Here is a 27921-nt window from a genome sequence, read left to right as displayed (position 1 = left end):
TAGTGAAACAATGATTTCAGGAATAGATTCCCTAATGCCCCTTACTTATTTAGCCCATCCCTGCTCCGACAATCCCTCCAGTAACTCTTTGTTCTCTGTATTTAAGAGTCTCTTATGTTTTGTCCCCCTCCCTGTTTTTATATTATTTTTGTTTCCCTTATGAAGGGTTGGCTGTCACTCACAGGTGCAGTTACTGAAGTAAATCCGTTTCTGATTGGCTGACATTTAGAAGCAAGGAGCTGATTGGTTGAATCACCAGGGCGTTTTTCATTGAGGGGAGTGGTCATTGCTGATGGGTGAAAAACTGGTTCCGGCGGCTTTTTGTCATCATGGCTACCAGACAACGTAGTCTTTTTCTAGGAGGGGAGGGTCTTTTTATTCCCAGGTTTACAATATGCTTTTCCACGCAAGGCCCTGGTGTGGACACAACCAAGTGTGTGAGGTTGATCCTATCTCTCTGTGGAATCAAATCTCATTGCATCTCTCAGGTCCAAATCCTGGCTCTGATGTAAAGTCTCTGATTAGCCTTCCTCTGAAACTGTGGCACTTCCTCATGGTTTTATCTAGCCCAATATCTAACATGTCCTTCATCAACTTATTTGTTCATAATCTCAATAAATATTTCCAGTATTTTATGTTTTGCATACCTCACAATAGATACTACAAAGAGATGATTCGATAGACTAAGCAGCTCAAAGGACTGAGATAACCCAGAGGAGATGCTTGTTGGGGCTGTTTTCACAAGTCTATCAACTTTGCATTGGAGGCATGAGACGTCTTGAAATGTTAGTTTCATAAGAACAGGAAAGTCTTTTTAACAACAGGGAAAGCATGTGTTAATACGCAAATGTCATCGTAGGGAAAACTAGAAGCACTCATGTCATGGGAAATATGGTATGTTGAATGGACAGTATTAATAATTAATTGGTGGTATTAATAATTAATGGCATTCTGAATGTTAAGGTCTTACCTAGGAGGATGTAAGGGTACCTGGTTTGGCTGATAAATTCAAGACAGATTAAAGTCTTGAGCCAGACCTTCTGTAGAGGCTGGAAAAAAAGTCAGGATTGAGAACTAGAAATACTTTGAATAATTTTTATCACAGACAAGACTGTACCGAGGATTTTATCACCAAATCTAGAAAAGTGGTGTACAACTGTATTAGATACATATAAGAAAATACGATTGGATTGGTTTGAAAATGGATCCAAAATTGTCAGTGCCTCTTTCTCCCTTATGTTCTCCCAGTAGTTCTGTAGGGCTCCACAAGTGCTGACTCATTTCTCTTTCAGTGACAGGTGGCTACCTGGTGTCTCTTAAGGCTTTGTCCAAAGGTCCAGTCTGACATTTGTGTTTACTCCGGCTCAGTTCAGGAAAATCTGGCCAGTCTTCCTTGTTTGGAACCTTATGGCTGTGCCAATTTCCAATGACTATGGCCAAGAGAGCCACAAGGACCAGTCCTGCCACGCCCATTCGGATCAAATTCTCCATTGTGTAATCTTGGTTCATTATATCTGTGGACATAATTCAAAGGAGATGAGCAATTATTGGTCATGTTCCGTTTCATCCCAACACAGAGCCCTGAAAAGGAGCTCATTTCCCTATTTGTTCTTCCACTAAACCCCCACCCTCAATAAGCTCATGCATTCACGAGTGCCATACTTAGTCTGTGAGCCTGGATCCAAGGGGCATCTTATGAACAGGAAAGGAGGTGATTATGGGGATGTTGTGTTGGCTCTTGAATCCCTCTTCATGTAGTAATTTCCCTCAAAGTCTAGTCAAAGCCTTGCAGTCAAATGTTCTGCTGCTGAGCTATATCCCCTACATGCACCCCAATGTTTATAGAAGCACAATCAATAATAGCCAAAGTATGGAAAGAGCCCAAATGCCCATTGACTGGTGAATGGATACAAAGATGTGGTATATATATATACAATAGAATATTACTCAGTGATAAAAAAAAGAATGAAATCTTGCCATTTGCAACAACATAGATCCAACCAAAGTGTATTATGCTAAGTGAAATGAGTCCATCAGAGAAAGACAAATATCGTATGATTTCATTCATATATGGAATTTAAGAAACACAGAAGATGAACATATAGGAAGGAAAGGAAAAATAAGATAAAAACAGAGAGGAGGCAAACTATAAGAGACTCTTAGATACAGAGAACAACCTGAGTGTTGCTGGAGAGGAGGTTGTGGGGCGGGGTGGTGAGCCAAATGGGTGATAGACATTAAGGAGAACGCTTGTTGGGATGAGTATTGGGTATCATATGTAAGTGATGAATCATTGGGTTCTACTCCTGAAGCCAAGACTACAATGTATGTTAACTACCTTGAATTTAAATAAATAAATTAAATTTAAAAACCCACAGCCTTGCAACACATTCATGTATTCAGAATAGTACATTTTCTCTACACTTTCCTCACCCCACATAACAATTTGTGTTCCTCTTCCATGCGTGACAAAGGATATGGTATGGTTGGTATCTGGGAAGTAGCTAGGAGAAAGTCTTCAGATAATCTTTGGTAAAATTTATCTCCACTCTTGTGTGACTGTTCACTAGACATTGCTGTTCTCTGAAACTTTAAAAAAATTTTCTTCATTTGTTATATGGGCTTCATAGGCCTATGTGCCAGGAATTAATAAAGTACTGTGAGATTACAATGCTCATAAATTGTAGTAACTCTCTCTGGTTAAAATACAGAAATTAGGGGCACCTGGGTGGCTCAGTCGGTTAAGTCCGACTTTAGCTCAGGTCATGATTTCATGGTTCGTGAGTTCAAGCCCCGCTGTCAGAGCAGGGTCTGCTTCAAATCCTCTGTCCCCTTCTCTCTCTGCCCCTCCCCCTCTCGTGCTCTCCCTCTCCCTCTCTCAAAAATAAATAGACATTAATAAATACAGAAATTAATTTCAAACGGATTTGGATTTTCAGATTAGAAGATAATACAAGATAGTATCATCCCAACACTGGGACAGATGATTTTTAAAACAAGACAAGGTGACTATCTACTCTAAAGAAAAAGACTAATAGATTCGCTCCTCCCCCATCGATGCCCAACTATCCATGCACTGTTAAATGAAAAGAGCACTCTAGCCTATATGATCTTACAGAGCCATGACTACTGTATCTGCTCAGCTTGTGGAGTGATCGGACAAAGTGGCCACAGGAGATGAATGCGGTTGCCCCACTCAGCGGTCAGCAGTTACTTTCTTTTGCTCCAACTTGTTTTCTCTCGCTGAGCTGAGTGATGCAAACAGTATAATAATTGGGCTTATGCTAGAGTTTCTAGCCAATCACTCAGAGTGGAGTCTAGTACTGAAGGTCAGTTTAAGGGTTCCCAGATGCAGCTAAGCATATGAAAAAAGAGAAGTGGGTCAGTCTAAGGTGGTGTCTGGGATCTATGTCTCAACCACACCCCTTAACATGATTCTAAATGTTGGACTCTCCATTCTCAACAGACCACATGTTGTTTTTTTTTAATTGTTCTTTAATGTTTATTTATTTTTGAGAGAGAGAGAGAGAGAGAGAGAGAGAGAGCGAGCATGAGCGGGAGAGGGGCAGAAAGAGAGAGAGGGAGACACAGAATCCTTAGCAGGCTCCAGGCTCTGAGATGTCAGCACAGAGCCAGACTCGGAGCTCAAACTCATGAACTGTGAGATCATGACCTGAGCCGAAGTCAGACGCTCAACTGACTGAGCCACCCAAGTGCCCCCAGACCACGTTTTTAAAGGGCACTGTCTACAGAACTCTCGGAGAGGATGTGAATGTTGAATGGGGTGTGGATGAAAGTCTTTTTCTCTTCACAGTCCTCTGCTTAATGGCCCTCTACTACCCCACTCTTTTTTCTCAGTGTACCTTCCATATTCCTGCCTAATGCTAAGAGGACGATTCAGGGCTGGACCGGGGTGTACCTACCTGTAACCACAAGCCCCAGGGCATCACTGGGGGCTGACCACACATAAGGGCTGCCACTGTACCAACCATAGCACCTGTAGTTCCCTGAGAAGTTGTGGTTCACAGGGCCTAGAATAAAGTTGCCTTGGTGTACCCCATTTTGGTGCTGTGACAGGGTGGCTCCTCCTTCTTTGGTCAGTGAAAATCTATCAAATGGGATGTCTGTTGAGCTGCACTGCAGGGAAATATTCTCTCCCAGTATCACCACCATGCTCTGCACTGCTGAGAGGGAGGGTTTGTCATACAAGCCTTAAAGAAAAGAGAGTGAGCTATTAGCAAGATTTTTCATCCTTTTCCCTTTATCCTCAACACTCATGTTGGGTCCATCCTAAGGGAAGGCAAGATGCTGATATTCCTTGATTCAAAGGAATGGGAGCTGGGAACTTCTCATTTTCCTACCCCAGGACATATACTCTGTCCCAAATTATTGCAGACGGGGCTGAGCAAACAAGCAGCCTGTGAGACTTGGGTGAGATACAATTTTCAAGAGATAGAGATCTTGTTTCTAAAGCCACAAGACCCACGTGATTCTGTTCCCAATTACAACCTGTGGGGCTTTCCCCCACACCACCAGGAAATTCTGAGACACCCGCTGGGCATCCCATAATTCAACTTAATTCTGACATTATCTCCCTGGAGATAACATCAGATCCCATAGGTTAGGAGCTCAGTCCTATGAGACCACCCCCACTTCAGATGCCAATCACAAGCCCTTGCTGTCACCTGTGCTTCTGACGGAATGGCTATAAATCAGAAGTTCCCAGAACTCCTTCCTTGGGTTCGCTTAATCTGCTAGAATGGCTTATAGGACTCAGGAAATCAGTTTACCCACTAGATCACTGGTTTATTCTAAAGGATGAAATCAGGGACAGCCAAATGGTAGAGATAAATAAGGCCCAGGTGCCATATCCTTGTGCCCTGCTCTACCAGTACCTCCTTGTGCTTACCAACCTGGATTCTCTCCTTTTGGGTTCTTATGGAGGCTTCATTACATAGGCATGATTGATTGAACCTTTGGCCATTGGTGATTGATTCAATCTCCAGCCCCTCTCCTCTCCTTGGAGGTAGTCCAAAAGTTATCTCTTTGACATAACCTCAGGAGTGGTCAAAAGGGGGTTGTTAGGAATAGCAAAACATCTTTGCCATTCATATAACTCAGGAAATTCCAAGGGATTTAGGAGCTCTGTGCCAGGAACAGGAATGAAGACCATATATATAGTTCTTACTATAAATCACAATATCACAAGCCACATGTTAAGGAAAAGGGTGGATAGTATCCAAAGAGTTTGAGGAGCTATGTCAGGGACAGAGAGAGTCGACATTATGTAAAAAGAATGTCAGCAGGTAGAAATTCAGGGTGGACTCTTCTAGAAAAAAGATGCTTCTAGAAGCACAGGGTCAAGCCACCTTGAAGAGAGAGAGGGCTTAAAACCAAGGGCTGGATTCATGCAGGGAACATAAGGAGCATAACTATCTCACCTGCCTCAGGTACAGGCTGCATATAGTGATCTCCTTCCATATGGAAAGGGTTGGGAGAGAAACCTGCCTATGCCACCTCAGCCAGGTGCTCAATCTCAGCATCAACAGCCATATTCATTTGCATGGTATGTACCCTCAGTGTGATGTGGTGAAAATGTCACTGTGCTTCTGTGGTCTCCCTCACAATGATCCAACGACCCCAGCAACTTCCAGACAACTTCCAATATTGGGACATTCTACAAAATACCTGACCGGCACTCCTTAAAACTTCCACATCCAAGAGGAACCTAAGCAGACATGATAACTCTATACAGCGTGGGATAGGATCCTGGGACAGATGGACTCTGGATAAAAGCTAAGGAAATCTAAATAAACTGCGGACTTCAGTGCATGCTAAGTTATCCATATTGGTTCATTAATAGGAAGAAAAGTCCGTACTAATGGAAGATGTTAACAGCAGGGGAGAGTGGGTGACAGGTCTATGGGAATGCCTTTGTCTTATCTTCTCAACTTTTCTGTAAACCCAAACTGTTCTAAAAGTAAAGCCTTTGAAAGAATAAGAAAGAAACAACACCCAAGGGCTGGAGACGCTGGGTGTGTCCTCACCTGTCACCACCAGCTCCAGGGTTTTGCTGTGCTCCGATAATTTGTACTCTTTCCTATATTGGCACTGATAACGCCCTGCAGTGTTGGTATTCATGTGGCTAATGAGGAATTCAGCCTTCTCCTGAAATCCCAATTTCTTCTCTACCACCTCAAATGTGGGGTTTCTCAGGATTTCCAGTTGGTACAAGTAAGACTCAGGAGTCCCCCAACACAGGATCTTCACAGACTCATTCCAGGGAATCACAGAACCAGGTGTGGCAGATATAATAGGAATGGGAAAATACCCTGGAAGAAAATAGAGCCCAGAGTTAGGTGCCGGCCATGGAGAAACTATAGTGCTTTTCTTCTCTGTGGGGGAAATGCAAATAAGTTAAGGTCTGAAAGACCCAGGATTCCTTCCTTTTTAAAATCTTTTCTTTTCTTTTTTTTTTTTTTTGGTATATTTCAATTGTAGTAAAATATATATAACATAAAATTCACCATTTCAATAATTAATTTTTTTTTATTTTAGAGAAAGTGAGAGCACGAGTGGGGCAAAGGGGCAGAAGGAGAGAGAAAGAGAATCCCAAGGAGGCTTCATGCTCATCATGGAGCCCAACCCGGGGCTCAATCCCATGACCCTGGGATCATGACCTGAGCTGAAATCGAGTCAGCTGCTCAATGCACGGGGCCACCCAGGTGCCCCTCGACCATTTTTTAAGTGTACAGTTCAATGGAATTAATTACATTCATCATATTGCACAACCATGACCTCTATTTTCAGAATTTTTTCATGACTCCAAACAGAAACTCTGTAACTATTAGGCAATAACTCCCCATTCCTCTTTCCACATCTGATCTACTTCCTGTCTATGAATTTGCCCATTTAAGGTACCCCGTATCAAATACAGTATTTGTTTTTCCATGTCTGGTGTATTGCACTTATCATAATGTCTTCGAGGTTCATGCATGTGTACCACGTGTCAGAATACCCTTCTTTCTTTTTTTTTTTTTTTTAATTTTTTTTTTCAACGTTTATTTATTTTTGGGACAGAGAGAGACAGAGCATGAACGGGGGAGGGGCAGAGAGAGAGGGAGACACGGAATCGGAAACAGGCTCCAGGCTCCGAGCCATCAGCCCAGAGCCTGACGCGGGGCTCGAACTCACGGACCGCGAGATCGTGACCTGGCTGAAGTCGGACGCTTAACCGACTGCGCCACCCAGGCGCCCCAGAATACCCTTCTTTCTGATGGCTAAGTCATATTCCCTTGTATGTGTAGACCACATTTTGATTATCCACTCATGCCAATGAATATTTGGATTGTTTCTATATTTTGCTATTGTGAATAATGCTACTGTGACCATTGGTGTACAAATCTCTGTTCAAGTTCCTATTTTCAATTCCTTTGGTTGTATATGTAGGAGTGGAATTGCTAGATCACATGATAATTCTGTTTAGCCTTTTGAGGAACGGAACCCTTTCCTTTTCACATGTTCATTTTCTTTTTGAGGTGAAGTTCACATAACATACAGTTAACCATTTTTAAAGTGTATGATTCTGTGGCATTTGGCGCATTCACAATGTTGTCCAATCATCACCTCTATCTTCTTGCATTTTTATCACCCCAAAGGAGACCCTGTATACACCAAGAGGTCACTCCCCACTCTACCTTCCCACAGCCCTTAGCAACCACTAGTCTGCCACAAAGTCTGTTTGGTGTTCCGTTGCCATGGCAACCCCCATGAACAACTCAAACCCTGCTGGTTCCTTTATCAAGATGTATCATCTCTTTTAGACCTGATAGTGGTGTGCTCAACTGCAGCTCTGTGAGGAGGGGTGGGGGTGGGGGGGGGGGGGAAAGGGAATTTGCCATTCTCATGAGGATTGCTGTGAAGGAAGACCAACTTGCTACAGGTGGCTGTGGAAGGTGTTGACTGTATTTACCAAAAATTGCAGGACTTCCTTTTATTTAATAGTATTCACTCACCAATACCTCCATGCTTTTGTTCTTCCAAAACAGATGAAGAGATCATGGATATCTCCATTAATGCAGATACAATGTTTATTTAATATAATGACCTAAACCAGTGGTTCTCAACAGGAGGCAATTTTGCCTCCCAGGGGACAATTCGGTAATGCCTAGGGACATTTTTGGTTGTCACATGGGGGCAGAAGGCACTGTTGGCATCTTCTGGGTAAAGGCCAGGGATCTTACAATGCACAGGACTTCCCTCCAAACAACACCTGCTCCCAACTGTCAATAGGACTGAGGTTGGGAAACCCTGACCTAAACAACCTGGTTAAGACCTTTAGGGGAATGATAATATGGGAAGTGTCAGGTACTACTTTTAAAAATAGACAAGTGTAGGGGCATCTGGGTGGTTCAGTTGGTTGAGCGTCCGACTTCAGCTCAGGTCACGATCTCGCAGTCTGTGAGTTCAAGCCCTGCGTCGAGCCTGGAGGCTTCGGATTCTGTGTCTCCCTGTCTCTCTGCTCCTCTCCCATTGTGCTCTGTTTCTCTCTCAAAAATAAACATTAAAAAAATAGGCAAGTATATAATCACAGGTCATGACACACAGTCTGCAGTACAGAGACACAGATCTTGGAAATCTGATAACAGATGTGAGGGTTCAGCTGATACATGAGGATGAGTAGCCTAGGCGATGTGGACAGACAGGTTAGGAGCATTGTGGATCACAGGAACAACAGGAGAAGGTCCTGGATAATAAAGTACAAATAAGTATGGGACACATGAAAACAAGGTCAGAGTGACTGAGGAGCAGAGACTCGGTGGGAGAATGGAAAATGGGCTTGGGGGAACAGAAGCAGCCCAGCACAGCTAGGGAGCCACGGCCATGGCCATGTCAGTAGGTTTATCTGAAGTTAGACCCCTGATGGGTTCTATGAAGGTGATAAACATACTTGTGTTTTAAACACACAAGTAATTCAGACTACAGTCTTTAGAAGGAACTGGAAGAGAAAAGACATGGATAGACATGGGATTCCATCCAAGGCAGTAACAGAGGTGACTGAATATACAGTTGTAATTGAGAGCTACTTCATACTAGTACACAGACTGCATAGGAGGGAAGGACTAAGGCAACATCTTGCTAAGTGAAGCAAAGTGGAGAGAGTGGAGAGAATCAGGTTGTGAAAACAAGTAGGTCTGACATAGGGACAGATACTGGGCAATCACTGATGGCTCCCAACTTCCTCACCCTTGCAGTTGTGAACATTCAGTGAAATACATGTCTTAGATATGGAACAGACAGCCTCATGGAAGCAATCACTAAACCCAGGGCTGAGTATGATGCTTTTGAGGGGTCTGGAGAGGGGGGGCACAGCAGAGATGGCTTAAATGGGGAATAAAATTGGAATTCATTTGGGCTTTTGACTGTCTTTTCAACCCTTCTGTTCCAAAGTAGAAGGTGTCTGGGAAAGATTTAGGGGAACACTTACCTTCCTGTGCACAAAGCTTCTGGCTCAGACAGAGCACTGGAAGAGAGAGATTCACAAAAGATCAGTTTTCCAGTTTCAACAGTAGTCCTTGTTCCAATTCATGCTGACTAATGACATGCAGGGTATCAATTTTTTTCCCCCAGAGAAAGGATAGTTTTCAGGTTCATCTTTTAGTTTTACCTCCTAGATTCCAGGTCACAGGGCTCTCATCTATAGGAACTCTGGACCCACCATGGATCTCTAGACAGCATGATGTGGGTTGAACAGGCCCCACAAGCCACTTGGACTTGAGCAGACACAGTTACAGACATCTGAACAAGGCCCAACTCTCTACTAAGGAGGCCAGAATCTCCTTGGCAGCCACTAAAGTCACTGAGTCCTCATAGTAAGAGGACATGGACAGTTTTGGGACATCTTCCCCCCCTGACCCAGTTGCATTACAGGACTCACCGAGACAGAGATGGATGGTGTCTCTGGGGGCCATGATTCTGTCAGAACCTCAGCCCAGTTAGTCTCTTGTTGGGGCACATTAGCAGAATGACAGATCCTCATAAAACAGTAAGATTAATCAGCAGGAAGTATGAGGTAAGAGTTCCTTGTCAGAGAATTTCTACATCTATTGCCTCACAAGTAATGGCTCCTTCCTAAAGAACTTAGCTCTGGATAGCTCTTGGATGGGGTCTGAAGGAGACCAAACGTCCTGCTTAAGTTTCCCATGAGAAGTGAGTGTTTTCCTTGACCAATGTCTAATGGGCTCAAATCCTTATTCAAACCAGATCCCACAACCAAGTGGAAGGCTCTGGGGCAGAATGTAAGATGGTGCCATAGAGACAGAGGTTCTTCTCCATTGGACCATTAGTGAACAGCCATGTGGCCTTGCCTGTTATGGACCCATGTACCTTCTCTGGAATCCAGGGACTGAGTATATCCACTTGGGCTTGACTAGCAAGAGAGTATACTCTTGCACTGGTATTTTCTCAATGCCAGCATGTAGAGGAATCTTTTCAGGAGCTATTCATCATCTGTAAAGAAAGAAACTCCTATGCCTATACTTATCTGTATATCCATATCTCCATCTATCTATATATCTAGATACAGATCATGGGGTATATAGATAGTTAGATGTAGACTAGCTGTAGTTAGCTGTAGACTCCTGGCATCACTAATTCTTCAAGGATGGGAAGCCAAATATTCCAAATCAAATTCTCTACCATGTACACTTCATTTTAACTGTAATACATCACTCTTGCCTTTCAATACACCAAGTGTCCTGGGTCTCTCCCATCTTTTGGAAGACACCACTGACAGATTTTAAAAATAGTGAAAATGAGTCTTTAAGAGAAGTGACTTTGCCAAAGACACTGCACCTAAGAAAGCACAAAGCAAAATCTAAATGCTAAACCTCCAAAAAATATCCATCTCTGAAGCATATTTTGGACCCTTCAGGGGAGATGCTAGGGTTACTTGGTCACTTCATCCTGGGACAAAATGAACATGACAAACACGTTATATTCCAGTGATAGACAGATGGTGAATTTGCTTATTTGTCTGTAGTAACATAGCGACAGAAGTCAGAACTTACTCTTTTTTAAAAAATTATTTTATTTTTTAATATGAAATTTATTGTCAAATTGGTTTCCATACAACACCCAGCGTTCATCCCAACAGGTGCCCTCCGCAATAGAACTTACTCTTGAGGGAAATGCGGAACTGAAAAGAGATGAGGGCTATGTTTTGAGAAATGGCAAAACCTACTTTTCTTAGTATATTCTGATATGTGAAATATTTGATATTGTATATCAGAGGGTACATGGAAATGTTACTACACACACACACACACACACACACACAGTCACTGTCTAATAAAACATGGCTTTGTTGCTGTAAAAAATGAGTTTATCTCAGGGTATAACACATTTTCCAGGGGTTCATGGCACATTTTTCAGCTAGTTTTTGGAAATGGTGACCAGCATTGCATCCTAGACAAGATTTTTTTTTTCAACTTTAACATTATTGACAGGGTTAGATAGTGATTCTCTGCTGTGTGTGGGGGGGTGGGGGGCAGGGAGCACCATCCTGGGCATTGCAGGATGTTGACAAGCATCCCTGGCTTCTGTCCACTAGATGCCAGTAGAACCCCCTCCACAGTCGTGACAACTAAAAATGTCTCCAGACACTATTATAACGGTCCATGTGTGGACACAGCCACGTTGCCCCAGCTGAGAACCAGTGTCCTGTGTTGTCTGCTGGCATCTATGGGCTGAGGAACCAGAACTTGCTTTGGGACATTACTGAACTTCATGCATTCCACAGCATCCTTTCCTTGAGGAATTCAGGTTCTACAGAATGTAGACCCCACTTAGGGTCACAGAACCTAGATCATTCCAGTGGGAAGGCCTCTAGAACATCTTTCTAGGCACAAATCCCCAAAACCTTTTTTTAATCTTCTCTTCCCTGGGATCTCAACAGCCAACTTGTTCTCAGAATCAAACTTATCCCTAAACACCTTTTTTTTTTTTTTTTTTTTTTTTTTTTTTTTTTTGCCTCCCAGGTGCCCTGGAAGGAGCTTCTTACTTCTCTACTGAGAAAGAGGACATTGTGGTCTGGGAGAAGGATTTGCCTTCTCATATTCATTCATAACACTGTAAGAGAAGTCACATGGAGACTTAAACTCTTTTCCAAATTCTTGCCTTAACCCTAGCATCCAAGCTGAAACCTTGTGTTCAAACTGAAGTTGTGGAAAACCTCAGTTGTCCGTGTGATTGCTATGGGTCCATGCCCCAGTCTCTGGGGAGTTCCAGGTAACTCCCCCATGCCTCCCCTTGTAGATCTCAGTAGGACCTAATACACTTACTTTCCTTCCTTGGCTATTGTACACCTCTGTTGTGCAGAAACCAGGAGCCCCACAGAACTGACCCATGCATGGGTGCTGTCTGTTTGTTAGGTCCTCTCATCCTTGTTCAGGTCCCTCTACAAACTGTTGATGATAGAGAAAGCTGAACAACTTCCTTTCTCAATAATAGCTTTGGTTTCCCCGCAACATGTGCTGAACAAAAATATCTGACTTCCTGGAAATATTTTTGAGCCAAGCCCAAGCTCTCCCCTGGTTCCAAAACCCAAGTGTGTCTTAAAGTCCATACCTGGACCAATCCCCTAAATCTAAGGTATGATATATGTTTACAGGAGGTGGTTTCACCAGACAGTGGTTGGGTTCAGGGGTCTTCTTTTTGGGGCCCCATCATGGTCAACAAACATGCCATGTTGTGTGACCTTTGACAAGGTACTTAATCTCTTTGAATTTCCCTACTTAGGAAAGTGCAGATAACATGGAGCCCTGATAAATTTTACAGAAAGATTCATTGAAGAAATATATGTGCAACAGATTTTGTTGAAGAGGTGCTCAAAAATGTGAATTCCTGTCATTGCTGCACAGAAACCTGTCATTTTCACTGTTGTTCTCTAACAAGGTTAACTTTGATGCTAGTTCTGCATCCAAAATATTGCTGAGTCTCCCAAACTCTGATGTCTTAATTTCTTGCACTGTTTTGTTTTTTCCAGAATTATCCTGATAGATCCACATCCTGCTACTGGATTTCCTTGATTGAGCCTTGGGGGCAATCGTCTATACTAAATTGAGACATGGGGTGCGTGGGGACTCCCTAATGTGCCCTGAAGGAGTTAGCTGCAAAGGTGATGGGCGAGAGCCAGACTCCATGCTGGGGACACCAGCCAGGTTCTCTCTGGCCACCAGAGCTTCCAGTATCTCTCACTTGAGGATGCCTGGGCCTGCCCCAGCATGGCTTCCCAGATTCCAGTAAGATTGGGTAGATCTATCTGGATGGTTCTAGAAGGACATAAGAGTGTGAGAAATTAAGGCATCAGAGTTTGGGACACTCACCACAACTAGATACATAATTGTGACATAGTCACACAATGGATTCTTACACAGGATGGAAAATAATTTTTCACATGCAAAGATGTGATGAAATATCAAACATATAATGTTGAACGAAAGGTGCCAGTCACAAAAATACATAGTATATGGTTCCATGTAGGTGAAATTCAGTAATAGCCAGGAAGAAAGATGATTAATAGTAGATAGATGGTAGCTTTGTTTATTTGTTTATAGTAGCATAGTAACGGAAGTCAGAACTTACCCACAAAAAGGGCCAAGAAAGTTTTCTGGGGTGTTAAGAATATTCTACATTTTGGCACAGGTGGTGGTTGCAAAGGTGCAAATGCGTAAAATTCTGTCGAACCACACACATGAGTACTTTAAGCCAAAATTAAAGCAGCAAGTGTTTAAAATGATTATCTGATGATAAATTTATTGGTGATTTTTTCTTTTTTCTGTATCTATTTTCCAACTTTTATACAAAGAGTGAATGTCTTTTCTGTAATGAGAAAAGACCATCAACATTAAAAAAAACAACAACACATCTCTGACCCCCTAGTGTGTTTCACATTTTAGCCTGTGAGAGCAATACAGTTGTTTACCCTGTAAACAATGAAGAACAAAATTATTTACAGTCTTAGCCTGGGGACACATTACTTCACACTATGCATCGTGTCTTAATTCATGGGTAAGATATTTGGTCCTGTCACAGGCAAATGGTCTTGGAGAATTCTTAATATCATAATTCTTGATTTTGGCAGTATGTAGATAATTCACTTTAAGGTGGAGTTATATAAATGGTAGCAGTTAAAGATAGCACTAAGTAAGAAATTGACTCAGCATAATTATAGGGAGGTCTCTATTGACAGGGTCCAATGGAGCCAGACAGCAAGGAAGCCAAAGTCAAAATCAATAGGGATCAGCTCCTACCCTTTACCATAGCACAACCATAGCACAGAGCAGGGCAGAGAACTTAGGGAATAGATGGTAGAGATGAGAATAACAAGGACAACAATCCTACGAATGTTTTCTAGGGGGTCCTGAGGTTTTTATCTCATCTTAGGGTGAGATGAATCTGAAGACATAATTTGTTGTTAGGACGGAGTTGTCAAGCGAGGTTTCAGAAAGAGCTATGGCATCCATGGGTCTAAAGCCTCCTCAGGGTCTTTCTGGGTGTGCTCAGGCATAGCATTCAAGCCTTGATTGGCCTTACAAATTCCATGTATACACTGGCATCACTCGAGTGTTCCTTGGGCCCCTGGGAAGTGGGGGTGGTTTTTTGCTGTGTGAAAATGCAATGACCCAACTCTGTGTATGTCACCTCCTGTGCGTCTTCTGCTGGAGGATCCTGCATAATGGGAAATGGGAAGGATGGTGTGCACACATTTGTGGGCAGTAGGAGGAAATGAGACTGCACTGAAGAGGGTGAGCTGAGGAGGACCTACCTCCCTACTCACCATTCTGTCCACCTCAGGCTCTCTGTTCATTATAGCAGCATCTGTAGGGAATAGAAGTCATCAAAAACACGTGGAAGGGCATTTCTGGGTCCTCATTTAATAGATACAGATACCCACGCACAGAGGTGCAGTATTTTTTTAAATATAATTTATTGTCAAATTGGCTTACAAAAAATACCCAGTGTTCATCCCAACAAGTGCTGTCCTCAATGCCCATCACCCATTTTCTCCTCTCCTCCACTCCCCCGTCCACCCTCAGTTTGTTCTCTGTATTTAAGAGTCTCTTGTGGTTTGCCTCCCTCTCTCTCTGTTTGTAACTATTTTTTCCCCTTCCCTTCCCCCATGGACTTCTGTTAAGTTTCTCAAGATCCACATATGAGTGAAAACATATGATATCTGTCCTTCTCTGACTGACTTATTTCACTCAGCATACACAATGGAATACTACCTGGCAATGAGAAAGAATGAAATCATGCCATTTGCAGCAACATGGATGGAACCAGAGAGGTGCAGTATTGCCTGGAATTACTACCAAAAAGTAGAGTCAGAAATTCTACCTCTCTAGGGGCGCCTGGGTGGCTCAGTCAGTTGAGCGTCCAACTTCAGCTCAGGTCATGGTCTCACATTTCGTGACTTTGAACCCAGCATCGGGCTCTGTGCTGACAGCTCAGAGCCTGGAGCCTGCTTCAGATTCTATGTCTCCCTCTGTCTCTGCCCCTCCCCCGCTCATGCTCTCTCTCTCTCTCTCTCTCTCTCTGTCTCTCAAAGATCAATAAACATTAAAAAAAAATTCTACCTCTTGAAAGGTTCACAGACCCATCCCATTAATATCTCCCTATTTCCATTCCATTGATAAGGATGGAGGGCACTGGTGTTCTCTCTAGAAAACCTGGCCTCTGTGGCTCCTGCCTTGAACCAGACATCAGCCTGCAAACAGAGAACTCACACCTGAGCACTCTCATCCTAGCTCCCTGCTCTGCTTAGATGGAAACTGGCCTCTTGTTCCCAAGACTCACTCTTTGTGGCATGGCACCAGCGATGAGTGAGGAAAAAAAGAAGGATGGTGAGGAAGACGATGGCCACTAAAGGGCCCAGCCAGAACATGCAAGTGTCTGGGGTTACCTGCAGGAAGATGTGAATCTAAGGAGAAAATCACAGTAGCTCTCCTTTATTGATTGCCTCCCATTTATTGATTGTTGGATAAATACCTACAGTATCTCTACCTCAACCCTGAATCGAACAACGTTCTTTAACAAAAGAAAGACTAAATTCTTTAACAAAAGAAAAAGTTGAAACCAAAGTCAAAGTAAGTAGAGTTATTTTATGTTGTACAGGCAGGAAATGATAACAAAATGGGTGAGCAAGGGCTGCACAGTGCGATGTGTTTGCGTGGTCTCATGAGTCATATATTAGGTTACTGCTCGTCTGATCCTCTCTACCAGCTATTACTGAACATATTTTGTTGTTGTCGATTCACTGTCCCAACAAAACCAGTCCTTTTGGGAATTAAGAGGAAAGTTGACTCTTAATTAAGCACTCTTAATTAAATAGTGCTTGTTCCTGTCTCTAAGATTTGAACTGACTCAGAAAAAATGAAATATGGCCTTTTGTAGCAATGTGGATGGAACTGGAGAGTGTAATGCTAAGTGAAATAAACCATACAGAGAAAGACAGATACCATATGGTTTCACTCTTATGTGGATCCTGAGAAACTTAACAGGAACCCATGGGGGAGGGGAAGGAAAAAAAAAAAAAGAGGTTAGAGTGGGAGAGAGCCAAAGCATAAGAGACTGTTAAAAACTGAGAACAAACTGAGGGTTGATGGGGGGTGGGAGGGAGGGGAGGGTGGGTGATGGGTATTGAGGAGGGCACGTTTTGGGATGAGCACTGGGTGTTGTATGGAAACCAATTTGTCAATAAATTTCATATATAAAAAAAAAAGATTTGAACTGACTCAAAAGGGTATTGGTATTCACCTCCAAGGGATCTATCATATGTTCACAGATGACTGGACGCAGGGGTGAGGTAGAGGTTTGAGGTGAGCGGAATGGAGTGGGGCAATTTACATCGTGTATACAGCACTTTCTCTGTTGCAGAAGCATGTGAAATGCTTTCACATTTTTGTCCTGACCTCATCCACACAGAGAACCTAAAACGGGGAGATTTAACCTCATTTTATTGTGGATAAGATAGAAGATAAATGAGCTTATCATACAGAAGTGTAAAAATGACTATTTGAAGCCAAGTGCCTTTGTCTTTCTGGTATACTATACTGTTACACTAAGCATCCTCATTTGTACACACTTCCCTCCGCATGATTCCTCTCTCCTGACAAGTATAGGTTTAGTTGCAGTGAAAATTAATTGCACAAAGGAATGAATGAGTCCAAAAGCAAGCAACTAGGAAAAACCAGATCCAACAGAACCTCCTCCAAATGGTTCTACCTCAAGAACATGTCTTGTATTTATCTACTTCATTCATTTGGTGTCTAACTTGGCACCACATTTCACCAGGAGGGTGGCAATTGCATTTTCTGTGGTCTCTTGGCTCCCAGTTATACGCCTTACAACCCATTTTCATATAAGTTACTATTAATCATATATGGATTCCCAGTAGATGCTTAGACGATTTGCAATGGGACTGAACATGTAGCACACATTCCTTGTTCTTACTCAGCTCCTTTATACAATCTGGTTCCTCTCTGTCTCCTTCCATTGATCTTGTCATTCTCTCCACCTCCCCTGCAGCATTTAGACTCTTCCTTGAGCATAAGATTATTCTCACCTTAGTGTCTTCTTGGGTGATAGCTCTGGGATATCTTTCCAACAATCTTCAAAGAATTAAACACTTCTTGTCATTAAGGTCATGACCTAATACTGCCCAAAATTGAGAGAGTCTCTGCCACTCATCCACAAAGCACTATCTATCACTTTATTTAACTTTTCATGTATAGTTTCCTCACAACTGATCATTCATCCATTCATGCTCTCATTTTCTGCCCTTCCACTTAAGCTGCAATACCAGCTTCCCAAGATGCATTCCCAAGGTATCCTGTTTACTATTGGTAGTAGGCAGAAGAATGCATCCCTCAAAAGTTCCATGTGCTAATTCCCATAACTTGCAATTATGTCATGTTACATGACAAGGAGGAACTATGGTTGCAGATGTAATTAAGGTTGCTAATCCACTGGCTTTAAAATTGAGAGGTTATCCTAGATTATCTGGATGGCCCCAATATAATCACAAGAGTCCTTAATAGAGAAGGAGATGTGATGAAGGAAGGGGGGGGGGGTCTAAGTGGTTCAATGTGAGTTAGACTTGACCAATCATTGTTGGCTTTGAAGATGGAGGAAAGGGACCATGAGCAGAGGAACATGGGCAGGCTCTAAAAGCTGGAAAGGCAAGGAAATGGATTGTCCCCCAGAGCCTCCAGAAGGCACACAGCCTGCTGCCATCTTGGTTTCAGCCTCATGAGACCCATTTCAGAACTATGAACTATAGAACTATGAGATCATTTTATCAACTGTGTTGTTTTGGGGCGCCTGGGTGGCTCAGTTGGTTAAGCATCCAACTCTTGATTTGGGCTCAGGTCATGATCTCATGGTTTGTGAGTTCAAGCCCCACATTGGTCTCTCTGCTTTCAGTGCAGAGCCCGCTTTGGTCCCTCTGTGTCCCTCTCTCTGCCCCTCCCCTGTTTGTGCTCACTCTCTCTCTCTCCCTCTCTCTCTCTCTCTCTCTCTCTCTCTCTCTCTCTTTCTAAAAAAAAAAACTGTGTTGTTTTAATGTACTGAGCTTGTGGAAATTTGTTATAGCACCAATAGGAAATGACTACCTATGGCATATCCAGCACATGGACATACATGTGCACTGGAACAGTGCATGAACAAATAAATGAAGGAATCACATGTATGGGTGAGAGACTGGGTTCTGAGTTCTCCCTCACTCTACTAAGCATATCCGTGTTGCATCCTGACAGGAGCTCATTTCTTGGCAAATGGAAATTCTCTAAGCACTACCTACCCCCACCAGCTGTTCTCTTCCTTTCTCTCCTCCAAGATCCCATGATTCTTGTGAGGGGCCGGGCCCCAGTGCCAGGCTGAGACCGGGTCAAGCAAAGGCTCCCTGTAGACTCAGCCAACCTGGTGGTTCCCCCTGCCATTCATGTGGGAGGCCGGGCCCCAGTGCCAGGCTGAGACCGGGTCGAGCAATGGTTCCTTGTTGACTCAGCCAACCCGGTGGTTCCCCCTCCCATTCCCCCACTTTCAAGGGCATACAAAAGCCTTGTCAAGGCTGAGAAAGTTAATTCCTGAAGCCTGTGGTCTGCAGGTGTTGGCAGTAATGTTACCTCCCTTTTTCTACCCCGAGTCAGATAGAAACAAACATGGGAATTGTGTTTTGCTAGCAATCTTATCAACAAAGTCTTGTTGTGACCCGTCTAGAAAATTCACAAGAAACACAGAACTAAATGTTTTGATTGGCAGTGATTATGTGAAACCTGATTATTCTTAGAATGACCTGATCCATAAGAGTCTTATATTATAAAAGATTGTGTATAGCAACAATAAAGCCGTCACTTGGGCCATCAGCCCAGGGGACCCTCCTGTTCCCAAACTTTCTCTTCTCTCTTTTTTTCTTACATTCCTCTACCCTCAGGACCCTGATCTCGGTGTTTGTTGTGCCGGTCGCAACAGATTCTCATCTCTACTTAGGAATGGGGAAAGAGCAGGTATGGCGTTATTCCTGGCAAGCGGATCAGGTTTATTTTCACTCTCTTCTTTTGGAGGAGGTCTCTGCTGCAGAAAATTAGAGTTTAAGAGTCCTCACTGGCCTCATGCTGACCCCAACCCCTTCTGCCATTGTAGAGTCTGGGGATCAGAAAGGCATGGTAATGAGCCCAAGATCACAGAGCTGGAAGGTGGCTGAGCCAACACTCAAACCCAAGGCTTCTCTTTGTCTACAAACAAGGATAAAAGAGATCCTTCACTTACCAGTTTTGGAGTTTGGTTCTCTGTATGGAAGGCAACTACTTGACAGGTTTCCTAGAAGACAAGTCAGGAGAGAGGTGGGGATATGGATTTGCCCATATTCTACCCACTGAAGCTCATTGTCATCTAACGCTGAGTTCCTGGGAGCTCCTAGGACCCCTCCCCATAATCCCTGGGGACTGAATCCCTGAGATTTCAAGATGCAGAGAGAAAACAGGAGAGGTTGGGGATGAAAGGGGCCTCTACTTAAGAGGAGGTTTCTTGATCTTTCCCCAAAGGCACCTGTACCACCTTGGAGATCTCTCTGTGGGTGGGAGGTCAGGAGGGGCTCCTGGGAAATGAGTAGTGGTGAGGGGCCAATGCAAGCTATGATGTCCCCAAACTGAGCCCCTTTTCTCCCCCCTCCTGGGCCCGCCTTGACCCCTTTCCATCTTCCTCTGTACACAGACCCCCCAGTGTGGGTCTCTGTGCAAGATGCACAGGAGGAGGCTGGAGGTGAGTCCTCAGTCTCTCCTTCCCTGTTTCTTTATCTATGTTTCTCTCTCTCCAGAACTCCTAAGCATCCTCCCATTATCAGTAGGACACCCTTCACATATAGCCTTCAGATATATCCTGAATCACTGGGCACAGAGCAGGTTGTGTGCTTCCTCACCTGTGACAGAAAGGTACAGTGGGTCACTTGGGCCTGACCATTCACAGGGAGAGGAGTTGAAAGAGCCATGGAATATGTAGGTCCCACCCAGGGCTGGTTTTGCGGGACCCAGAAGGAAGTGGGCCCAGGATGCACCATCGTGCCTCTGCCCCTCAGCCAGCTGGTGCCCACAGAGCTGCCCGTCCCTGGGTAGACGGTACACGTCAAAGTTGCTCTCTGAGCAGCAGGACAGGGTCATGTTCTCTCCTGAACTCAGCACGGCACCCAGCTGGGCCCAGAGAGAAAGTTTCTTATGTAGACGTGGAGGAAACAGAGGCAGTTCAGTTAGAGAGGCTTTTCCTTGCTCACAGTGTACTTCACACCTGGACTGTGAATTCTCTTTCCCTGTTCCCAGAGCCTAATGTCCACTTTGTCCCCTCGTGTCCACCTCTCTATTTCCTGTTCTTGCCTTCCTCCATCTTTCCCCTTTTTGTGTTGGCTTACTCTCTCTGCCTCTGTGGGATCTGTCGGTTTGATCTGTCTTTTTCTTTCATGAGTCTCTTATTTCATCTTGTCTCTTTCTGCATTATCTATCTATCTATCTATCTTCTATCTACCATCTGTTTATTATCTATTATCTATCATCTATCTATCTATCTATCTATTTATCATCTATCTACCTGTCTCTATTACCACCGTCTTGGTGACTTTCTCTGCTTCTATATCCCTAGTTCTCTTTTGGGATCTCTGTTATCTACCCCACATTATCGTCTTTATCTTTGTGCTCCCGCTCAGGTCTCTGTCTTTTAGGGCTTTTATCTGTCCCCTCCATCTTTATCTCTACTTCTCTATCCCTTTTTCTTTCTTCTGTTTTATGTGTCACTGAACCAGTGTCTATCAATCTGTCTGTCTGTCTCTCTCTGTCTCCCCTCCATTCTGTGTGTGTGTGTGTGTGCACATGTACACATTGCATTTCTCTGTCTCTTTATATGAAAGACTTTATATGGCCATTGATGTACATTGACTCTGCTTTCTCTCTGATTGCATCTTTCTGTGGGCTTTGACCTCAGTAATCCTGTAGCATCTCGAGCAACCTTGAACATTGGCCCAAGAAACAGCTTTGGGAACCCATAAAACATACCACATATAGGAGCTAGTGACTGTCTCCTCCACCTGGGACCATAGTATCCAGGGTCACATTGTGGTTCAACTACATGGGATGAAGTCATGTATGAGGGAATACCACACCTGTGGGTGCCACATGAGGAGAGGACCCAGAGCCCATGGGGAATCAGCCTGAGAAAGGCCAACCTGGCCTCAAAACTTGGTCATATACGTGGTGTGTCTTTAGGTTCTCCTGGTAGAGAAGAGGGTGTGGAGATTAACTGGAAACCACGTTCTAAACTGTCCCAGGTTTCTGAACAAAGTCAGAGTGGAAGGGCACCTGTCTCTGATGTGAATGTACCCATCTGTGTCCCTTCCTTCACTCTTTGTCTCCACTACTGACTCCCTATTTCTGCCCCTTATCTGTCCTTTATGTTATAACTAATGGTTTGTACTGTCACCCTTCTGTCATTGTCTCTCTAGGTGTAGCTCTTGCCAAGGCTATCTCTCTGCATAAAAACCCATGTGCGTGTCCCTCATCACCACCCGGGGCTTCCAAGTCTTAGAACACCCTGTCTGTATCCCAAAGAGGATGGGAGCAGGACATTCTCACCTGTGATCATGATGTCCAGGAGGTCGCTGGGGGTAGACCACTCATAGAAGGAGTGATTCAGAAAACCGAAGCACCTGTAGGTCCCTGCATGGGCAGCTGTCACAGGACCCATGATGAAGTTAGCATGGGAACCCTCACGATGGGGCTGCCCAGGAAGGTGCCAAGGGGCCTTGGATAGCTCCTCACTGTGAAGAACGAAGCTTTCAAACTGGATCTCTGAGCGACAATGCAAGGTCATGTTCCCTTCTGATTTCACCAGGGGACCTGGCTGAGCTGAGAGGGAAGGTTTTCTGTAGACTCCTAAGAACATGGACATTGTAAGTTTACAAAGAGCGACCCTGCCTCACCCCATTCCCTGGGACCCTAAATGAGTGAGGGTGCCCCTGTGTCTGTCTTTCGCCTCCTTCTTTGTGTCTCTGTGTCTTTTTCTGTCTGCATGTCCCCCTCTGTCTCTGCCCCTCCTTTGCTCTGTTTCTCCATCAGAAGAAACAGCACCAGATTCCATTACCACTGTTCTCATCCTTGACACATTAACTGTAGCCCCTGTTTCCCACAGACCCCTTTTCTGCTTTGTATGGTGGGGGTGGGAGAATGACACTGCAGGCCGCATTTCCAGGCTCTTTTATCAGACCAGTTCCTACTCTGTTTGACGAGTTGGAATCCCTGGTAGGGGACAGGAATTAAGCAGTAAAGCAGGTACCACAGTAACTCCCAGTGCCTACCAAGCCTGTGCCTAGTGGGGATGGGCACATCTTCTGCCATGTCTGTGACTTCTCCAAGGCCCCAGCTTCCACAGGGCACCCCTGAGTCTGGCTTTGGGAACACTCCCCCCATTATGTCACTGCAGTCTAGTGGTGGCATCAACATCCTGCCCTTACCTATCGCTGGGAGTAGCTTCACTTTCCCTGTTTGGCTTCCTAATTTGTTCCTCACCTAGGTATCTTTATTGGTTACCTGTTGTTGCTGTAATAAATTGCTACAAACATAATGGCTCAAAAGAGCACCAATCTGTTGTCTTATAGTTCTGGATGTCAGAAGTCCAACATGGATCTTATGGGCTGGGATCAAGGACAGCGTGGACAGGACTCTTTCCTTCTGAAGGCTCAAGGGGAGAATCTGCTCCTGTGTCTTTTCCAGCTCATAGGAGCTGCCTGTATTCCTTGTCTTATGACCCCTTCCTCCAACGTCAGAGCTAGCAATGGCTGGTGGGGTCTTTTTCATGCTGCATGACTCTGAAGCTCATTCTCCTGCTTCCTTCTACCCTTATAATTACAGTAAGTCTGCCTGGATAATCCAGGATAATCTCTCCATCTCCAGGTCATCTGCTTAATGACCTTCATTCCATATTCAACCTTAATTGGCCTTGGACTATTCATAGATTTGGAATATTATGGTGTAGACATCATTGGGGGCCATTATTCTGCCCACATACATTAAATGCCCTTGGAGCAGCTCCTATTGTTATAATTGGACCTGACTGACACTCCCACCAGGAAACTCTGAGATTAGGAAGATGAGGTCAGGAAATAGTTCCTCTAGAGAAGCACTCTCTGACCTGTGACCACAATCAACAGGGGGTCACTGGGTGGTGACCACACAGAGGAGGAGCCAAGGTAGGATCCACAACATCTGTAAGTTCCTGCATGTGCTGGGGTTACAGGGCCAGCGAGGAAGCTGTCCTGCAACATTATGCTGTGGAGTTCAGCAATGAGGGCACCAGTGACCTTGTACAGTCTGAACATGCCAAACCTGCAATGAGAGTGACACTGAAGAGTCACACATTGTCCTTGAGGAACCACTGGGCTTGGCCAGGCAGACAGGGAGGAGCACAGCACAGGAGGACCACCTGGGGGAGAAGGAAGCACAGCATTGGTCTCCTCTCCCTAAGCTCAGAGGCTCCCCCTCCTTCCATGCCTCTAAGGCTCCTTTCCAATCCAAGGGTGCCCATGCCACACAAAGACCCCACACCACAGAGACACGGCATCTCTTACAAGTAACCTGTTGACCGAGAATTCTGAGTGAGCGCTGAATAGTGGGCTCTTAGTAGGTGTTGATAGTGTGAAGTTTGTTACATAAAAGAAGACAAAGTAGACACTGAAGAGGAGAGTAATGACCTATGTGAATGCCACGTCAGCGAACACATGAGGCATGTTACACGACAGAGCCATGTCAGAACATGCTGGAATTCCAGGGGTTCTGGCATGTGGATTTTGTACCTCTGCCATGGAACAATGTCAGCAGCAGCATGGGGCTCCTACTCTCACGGGCGTGCTGAGGAGCTTTAGTGGCTGTCTTGTCCTCAGACATTCTGTTGTTCCTGTCACCTTTTGCATCCCCTGCTCTACAGATGGCTTCTCCCAGACATCTCAGCTCTGAGCAGCAGTGTCTTCCAGATGGCTTTAGAGCATGGCTCAGCCAAGGAGAAGAGAGTCTAGGAAGGGTCTCTGGACCAGAACTAAGACTAAGGTTTCCCTGGGCCCCCACTTTCTATTTCACAAGAGATTCTCCCATAAGGCCTCCTGCAGTCAACCCATCACCCAGCCTCCTGTGCCATCTGCCCTCCTGTTATAGGGATACTCTTATCCTGAGTATCCCTTGCCTGAGTGCACGGCAACCCAAGTTTTGGAGGAAAAGACTCACCCACTTGTGCCCAGATCCTTTGGGTGAAGAACTCTGGAAAGAAAGACTCATGATAGGTGGTCCATCTCCATAGAAGACTTGGCCTCCCACTCTTTCCCCTGCCTGGCCTGAGCCTTACCGTCAAGGGCCACCTCGCCTCCAAGGGAGCAGTCTGCTGTGGGGATGCCCAGCCTCCCAGGCCAATATTTCCACCATAGCATCCCCCCCTTCCTCCCCTCCCAGGACTCACCAAGACATGCCAGGCTGATGACTATGGGTGGTATGGCGCTGCTTCTGCTGAGCGGTGACCCAGAAAAGTTGAGAAGTACACAGGATGCCATGAAATGGGGCCCAGCTCATGTTTGTAAGTTGACTGCAATAAGGAAAGGTGATGCATACAGGCTCTTTTTGCTTTGCCTATGGGTGGTGCAGGGCGGGGGGGGGGGGGGGGGGATGGGGTGGGGTGGTTCAGCTTAGGGTAAAGCCAGGCTTCCTGGAAATTGTTCAGAGCTGTTGTGTCTCATCATTTACTGTGGTCAGACTTGAAACACAGACACAATCCCTCATACTCAGAATGACGAAATGATAGTTTTTTTAAAAAAGTCCAAGCTGCAAAACCTTCATATGTAATGTGCAACATTTGTAGTAGATACTATCATAAAAAGAATTAGGGCCCCTGGGTGGCTCAGTTGGTTAAGTGTCCGACTTTGGCTCAGGTCATGATCTCACGGTTCGTGAGTTCTAGCTCCGCGTTGGGCTCTGTGCTGACAGCTCAGAGCCTGGAACCTGCTTCAGATTCTGTGTCTCCCTCTGTCTGTCCCTCCCCTGCTTGCACTCTGCCTCTCACTCTGTCTCAAAAATAAATAAACATTAAAATAAAAAAAAATTAAAAAAAGAATTACACTGTATAAATCAAAATGATGTTCTAAGCTGATATTTTTAGTATTGAGCTAATACTTGTCAAAAATTATTTAATTTCCCTGTAGAAGGAATATGCAGTTATTTATTTATTTATTTATTTAAAAAAATTTTTATTTTTATTTATTTTTTATTTATTTTTTTAATATATGAAATTTATTGTCAAATTGGTTTCCATACAACACCCAGTGCTCATCCCAAAAGGTGCCCTCCTCAATACCCATCACCCACCCTCCCCTCCCTCCCACCCCCCATCAACCCTCAGTTTGTTCTCAGGTTTTAACAGTCTCTTATGCTTTGGCTCTCTCCCACTCTAACCTCTTTTTTTTTTTTTCTCCTTCCCCTCCCCCATGGGTTTCTGTTAAGTTTCTCAGGATCCACATAAGAGTGAAACCATATGGTATCTGTCTTTCTCTGTATGGCTTATTTCACTTAGCATCACACTCTCCAGTTCCATCCACGTTGCTACAAAAGGCCATATTTCATTTTTTTCTAACGTTTATTTATTTTTGAGACAGAGAGAGACAGAGCATGAACGGGGGAGGGTCAGAGAGAGAGGGAGACACAGAATCCGAAACAGGCTCCAGGCTCTGAGCCATCAGCACAGAGCCCGACGCAGGGCTTGAACTCATGGACCGTGAGATCATGACCTGAGCCGAAGTCGGACGCTTAACCGACTGAGCCACCCAGGCGCCCCTGCAGTTATTTAGAGTCATAGGGTTTCACTTTATTAGCAAAGAATAATGCATGTAAATTCTGGATCTTATGGTTTTATCTGAAATTCATCTTATGACCCAGAAATCCAAACTCAGAGATTCATCTATCTGTATCTCTCTGTAAATTTTATATAAATATATAAATATCCATTAACATGATGCTATAGGAAATTCACTTTCTAATAGCCAATTAAGAATGTCAAAAAACTCACCCTAAAACATTTTATGATCAAAAACCCAAAACAGCAACACTCTCCAACTTAAAACAAGAAGGTTGCAATGACCACATAACCTAATCCATCTACATATTTTCCCTTATCCCCTATCCTCCTTTAACTTCATATCTTGATATTTGTTGGAAATACAGTTTTAAGGCACTTACCTCTCCTTGTAAAATATGTAATTTTGAATATGGTTTTAAGGCACTTATCTCTCTTTGTAAAATATGTAATTGTAATAAATGTAAACATATATATTTTCACACACATACATACATATATGCACCCAAATACATAATTCTTTCAAATTTTTTAAATTACCAGCTTCGCATCTATCTTTTTTGTACTTCAGTTTATATTGCTATGATACACACATAATGATTTTTTTAGCTCTATTTCATTGGATTGCAATATAAGATTTCTTGCATAAATATATCAACATGTATTTATCCATTCTCATTATTATAGACATCTGGCTAACATGGACATCTGGGTAATATGGGTGATATATAGGTATCTGAACAATAATATTCTTCCAGTCCATGAACATGGGATATCTTTCCATGTGTTTTCATCTTCATTTTTTTCCATCAAAGTCTCACAGTTTCCAGAGTGCAGCTCTTTCACCTTTTGGGTTAAATTTATTCCCAACTATTTTATTATTTTTATGTCATTGTAAATGAAATTATTTTCTTTTTTTCCTCTCATCAGTACAGCTTTTATTGAATCTTTAAAATATCACAAAAAAAGTCTGAAAAATAATCTGGTATCTTGCTGTTTCTGTAGCTGGACAACTTAGATATTGTTCATCAGCCTGCTGAACTCTTCCTTTTTCAGAAACATAGATATCATCCCAAAATTTTCTGATAATCCTTGTTTCCAACTATTGTGGCTCACTGAATCAAAGCAACTAAATTTGATGACGATATTGTCCTTCCTTTCTTATAAGACTATTCTCAGTCTTTCTGTCCTGCTGTGTCACTAAAACTTCCTAAGTGGACTCTACAGTCTCCCAGAGCTGTTTTGTTCACGGCATTTACAATGCCCACAGTTACTGATTGGGGTCTACTGTCTTGTTCTGGGACCTCAGAGAACCTGGTTATTCATGGAGCTCAGAGCATCCCTCTTTCCATAGGTGTGGAGGGTCACATGATCACTGCCATAGAAAGGGACCAGCACATCTGGGACCCTGCTGCAAGGAAAGCCCAGGAAGGAATGGGAGCCTCTCTTCAAGGGGCCCTAATTTTTTTCTCTTCTCCACAAGGAAGGTCAATAAAG

At 43.9% G+C, this 27921-nt stretch overlaps 2 protein-coding genes across 3 annotated transcripts; both read right to left on the bottom strand.

The window, feature by feature from the left end:
- Positions 1–85: 85 nt before the first annotated feature.
- LOC115502693 (immunoglobulin alpha Fc receptor-like) lies at positions 86–10314 on the bottom strand. 2 transcript variants are annotated; one of them, XM_030298357.1, is made up of 6 exons: positions 9938–10314; positions 9488–9523; positions 6048–6332; positions 3924–4211; positions 1307–1514; positions 86–414 (listed from the first exon to the last, which is right to left on the bottom strand). In XM_030298357.1, exons 1-6 carry the CDS (start codon positions 9969–9971, stop codon positions 357–359), a joined length of 909 nt encoding a protein of 302 aa, XP_030154217.1. In that variant the 5' UTR covers positions 9972–10314; the 3' UTR covers positions 86–356. The 2 variants fall into 2 exon arrangements, with proteins under 2 accessions (XP_030154217.1, XP_030154216.1); XM_030298356.1 differs by lacking the exon at positions 86–414 and having other exon boundaries at positions 1082–1514; positions 9938–10261.
- LOC115502728 (killer cell immunoglobulin-like receptor 3DL3) lies at positions 10156–25533 on the bottom strand. Its single transcript, XM_030298410.1, is given in 10 exon segments — positions 10156–14730; positions 14828–14880; positions 15856–15931; positions 15933–15961; positions 19828–19878; positions 20477–20776; positions 22173–22472; positions 23728–24018; positions 24813–24845; positions 25042–25533. Coding segments are annotated over 10 exon segments (1380 nt in total). The 5' UTR covers positions 25133–25533; the 3' UTR covers positions 10156–14574.
- Between the last annotated feature and the right edge of the window lie 2388 nt (positions 25534–27921).

Source organism: Lynx canadensis, chromosome E2, assembly GCF_007474595.2.
Source record: "Lynx canadensis isolate LIC74 chromosome E2, mLynCan4.pri.v2, whole genome shotgun sequence".
NCBI classification, from domain to species: Eukaryota; Metazoa; Chordata; class Mammalia; order Carnivora; family Felidae; genus Lynx; species Lynx canadensis.
This window is presented reverse-complemented; position numbering and strand designations above follow the sequence as displayed.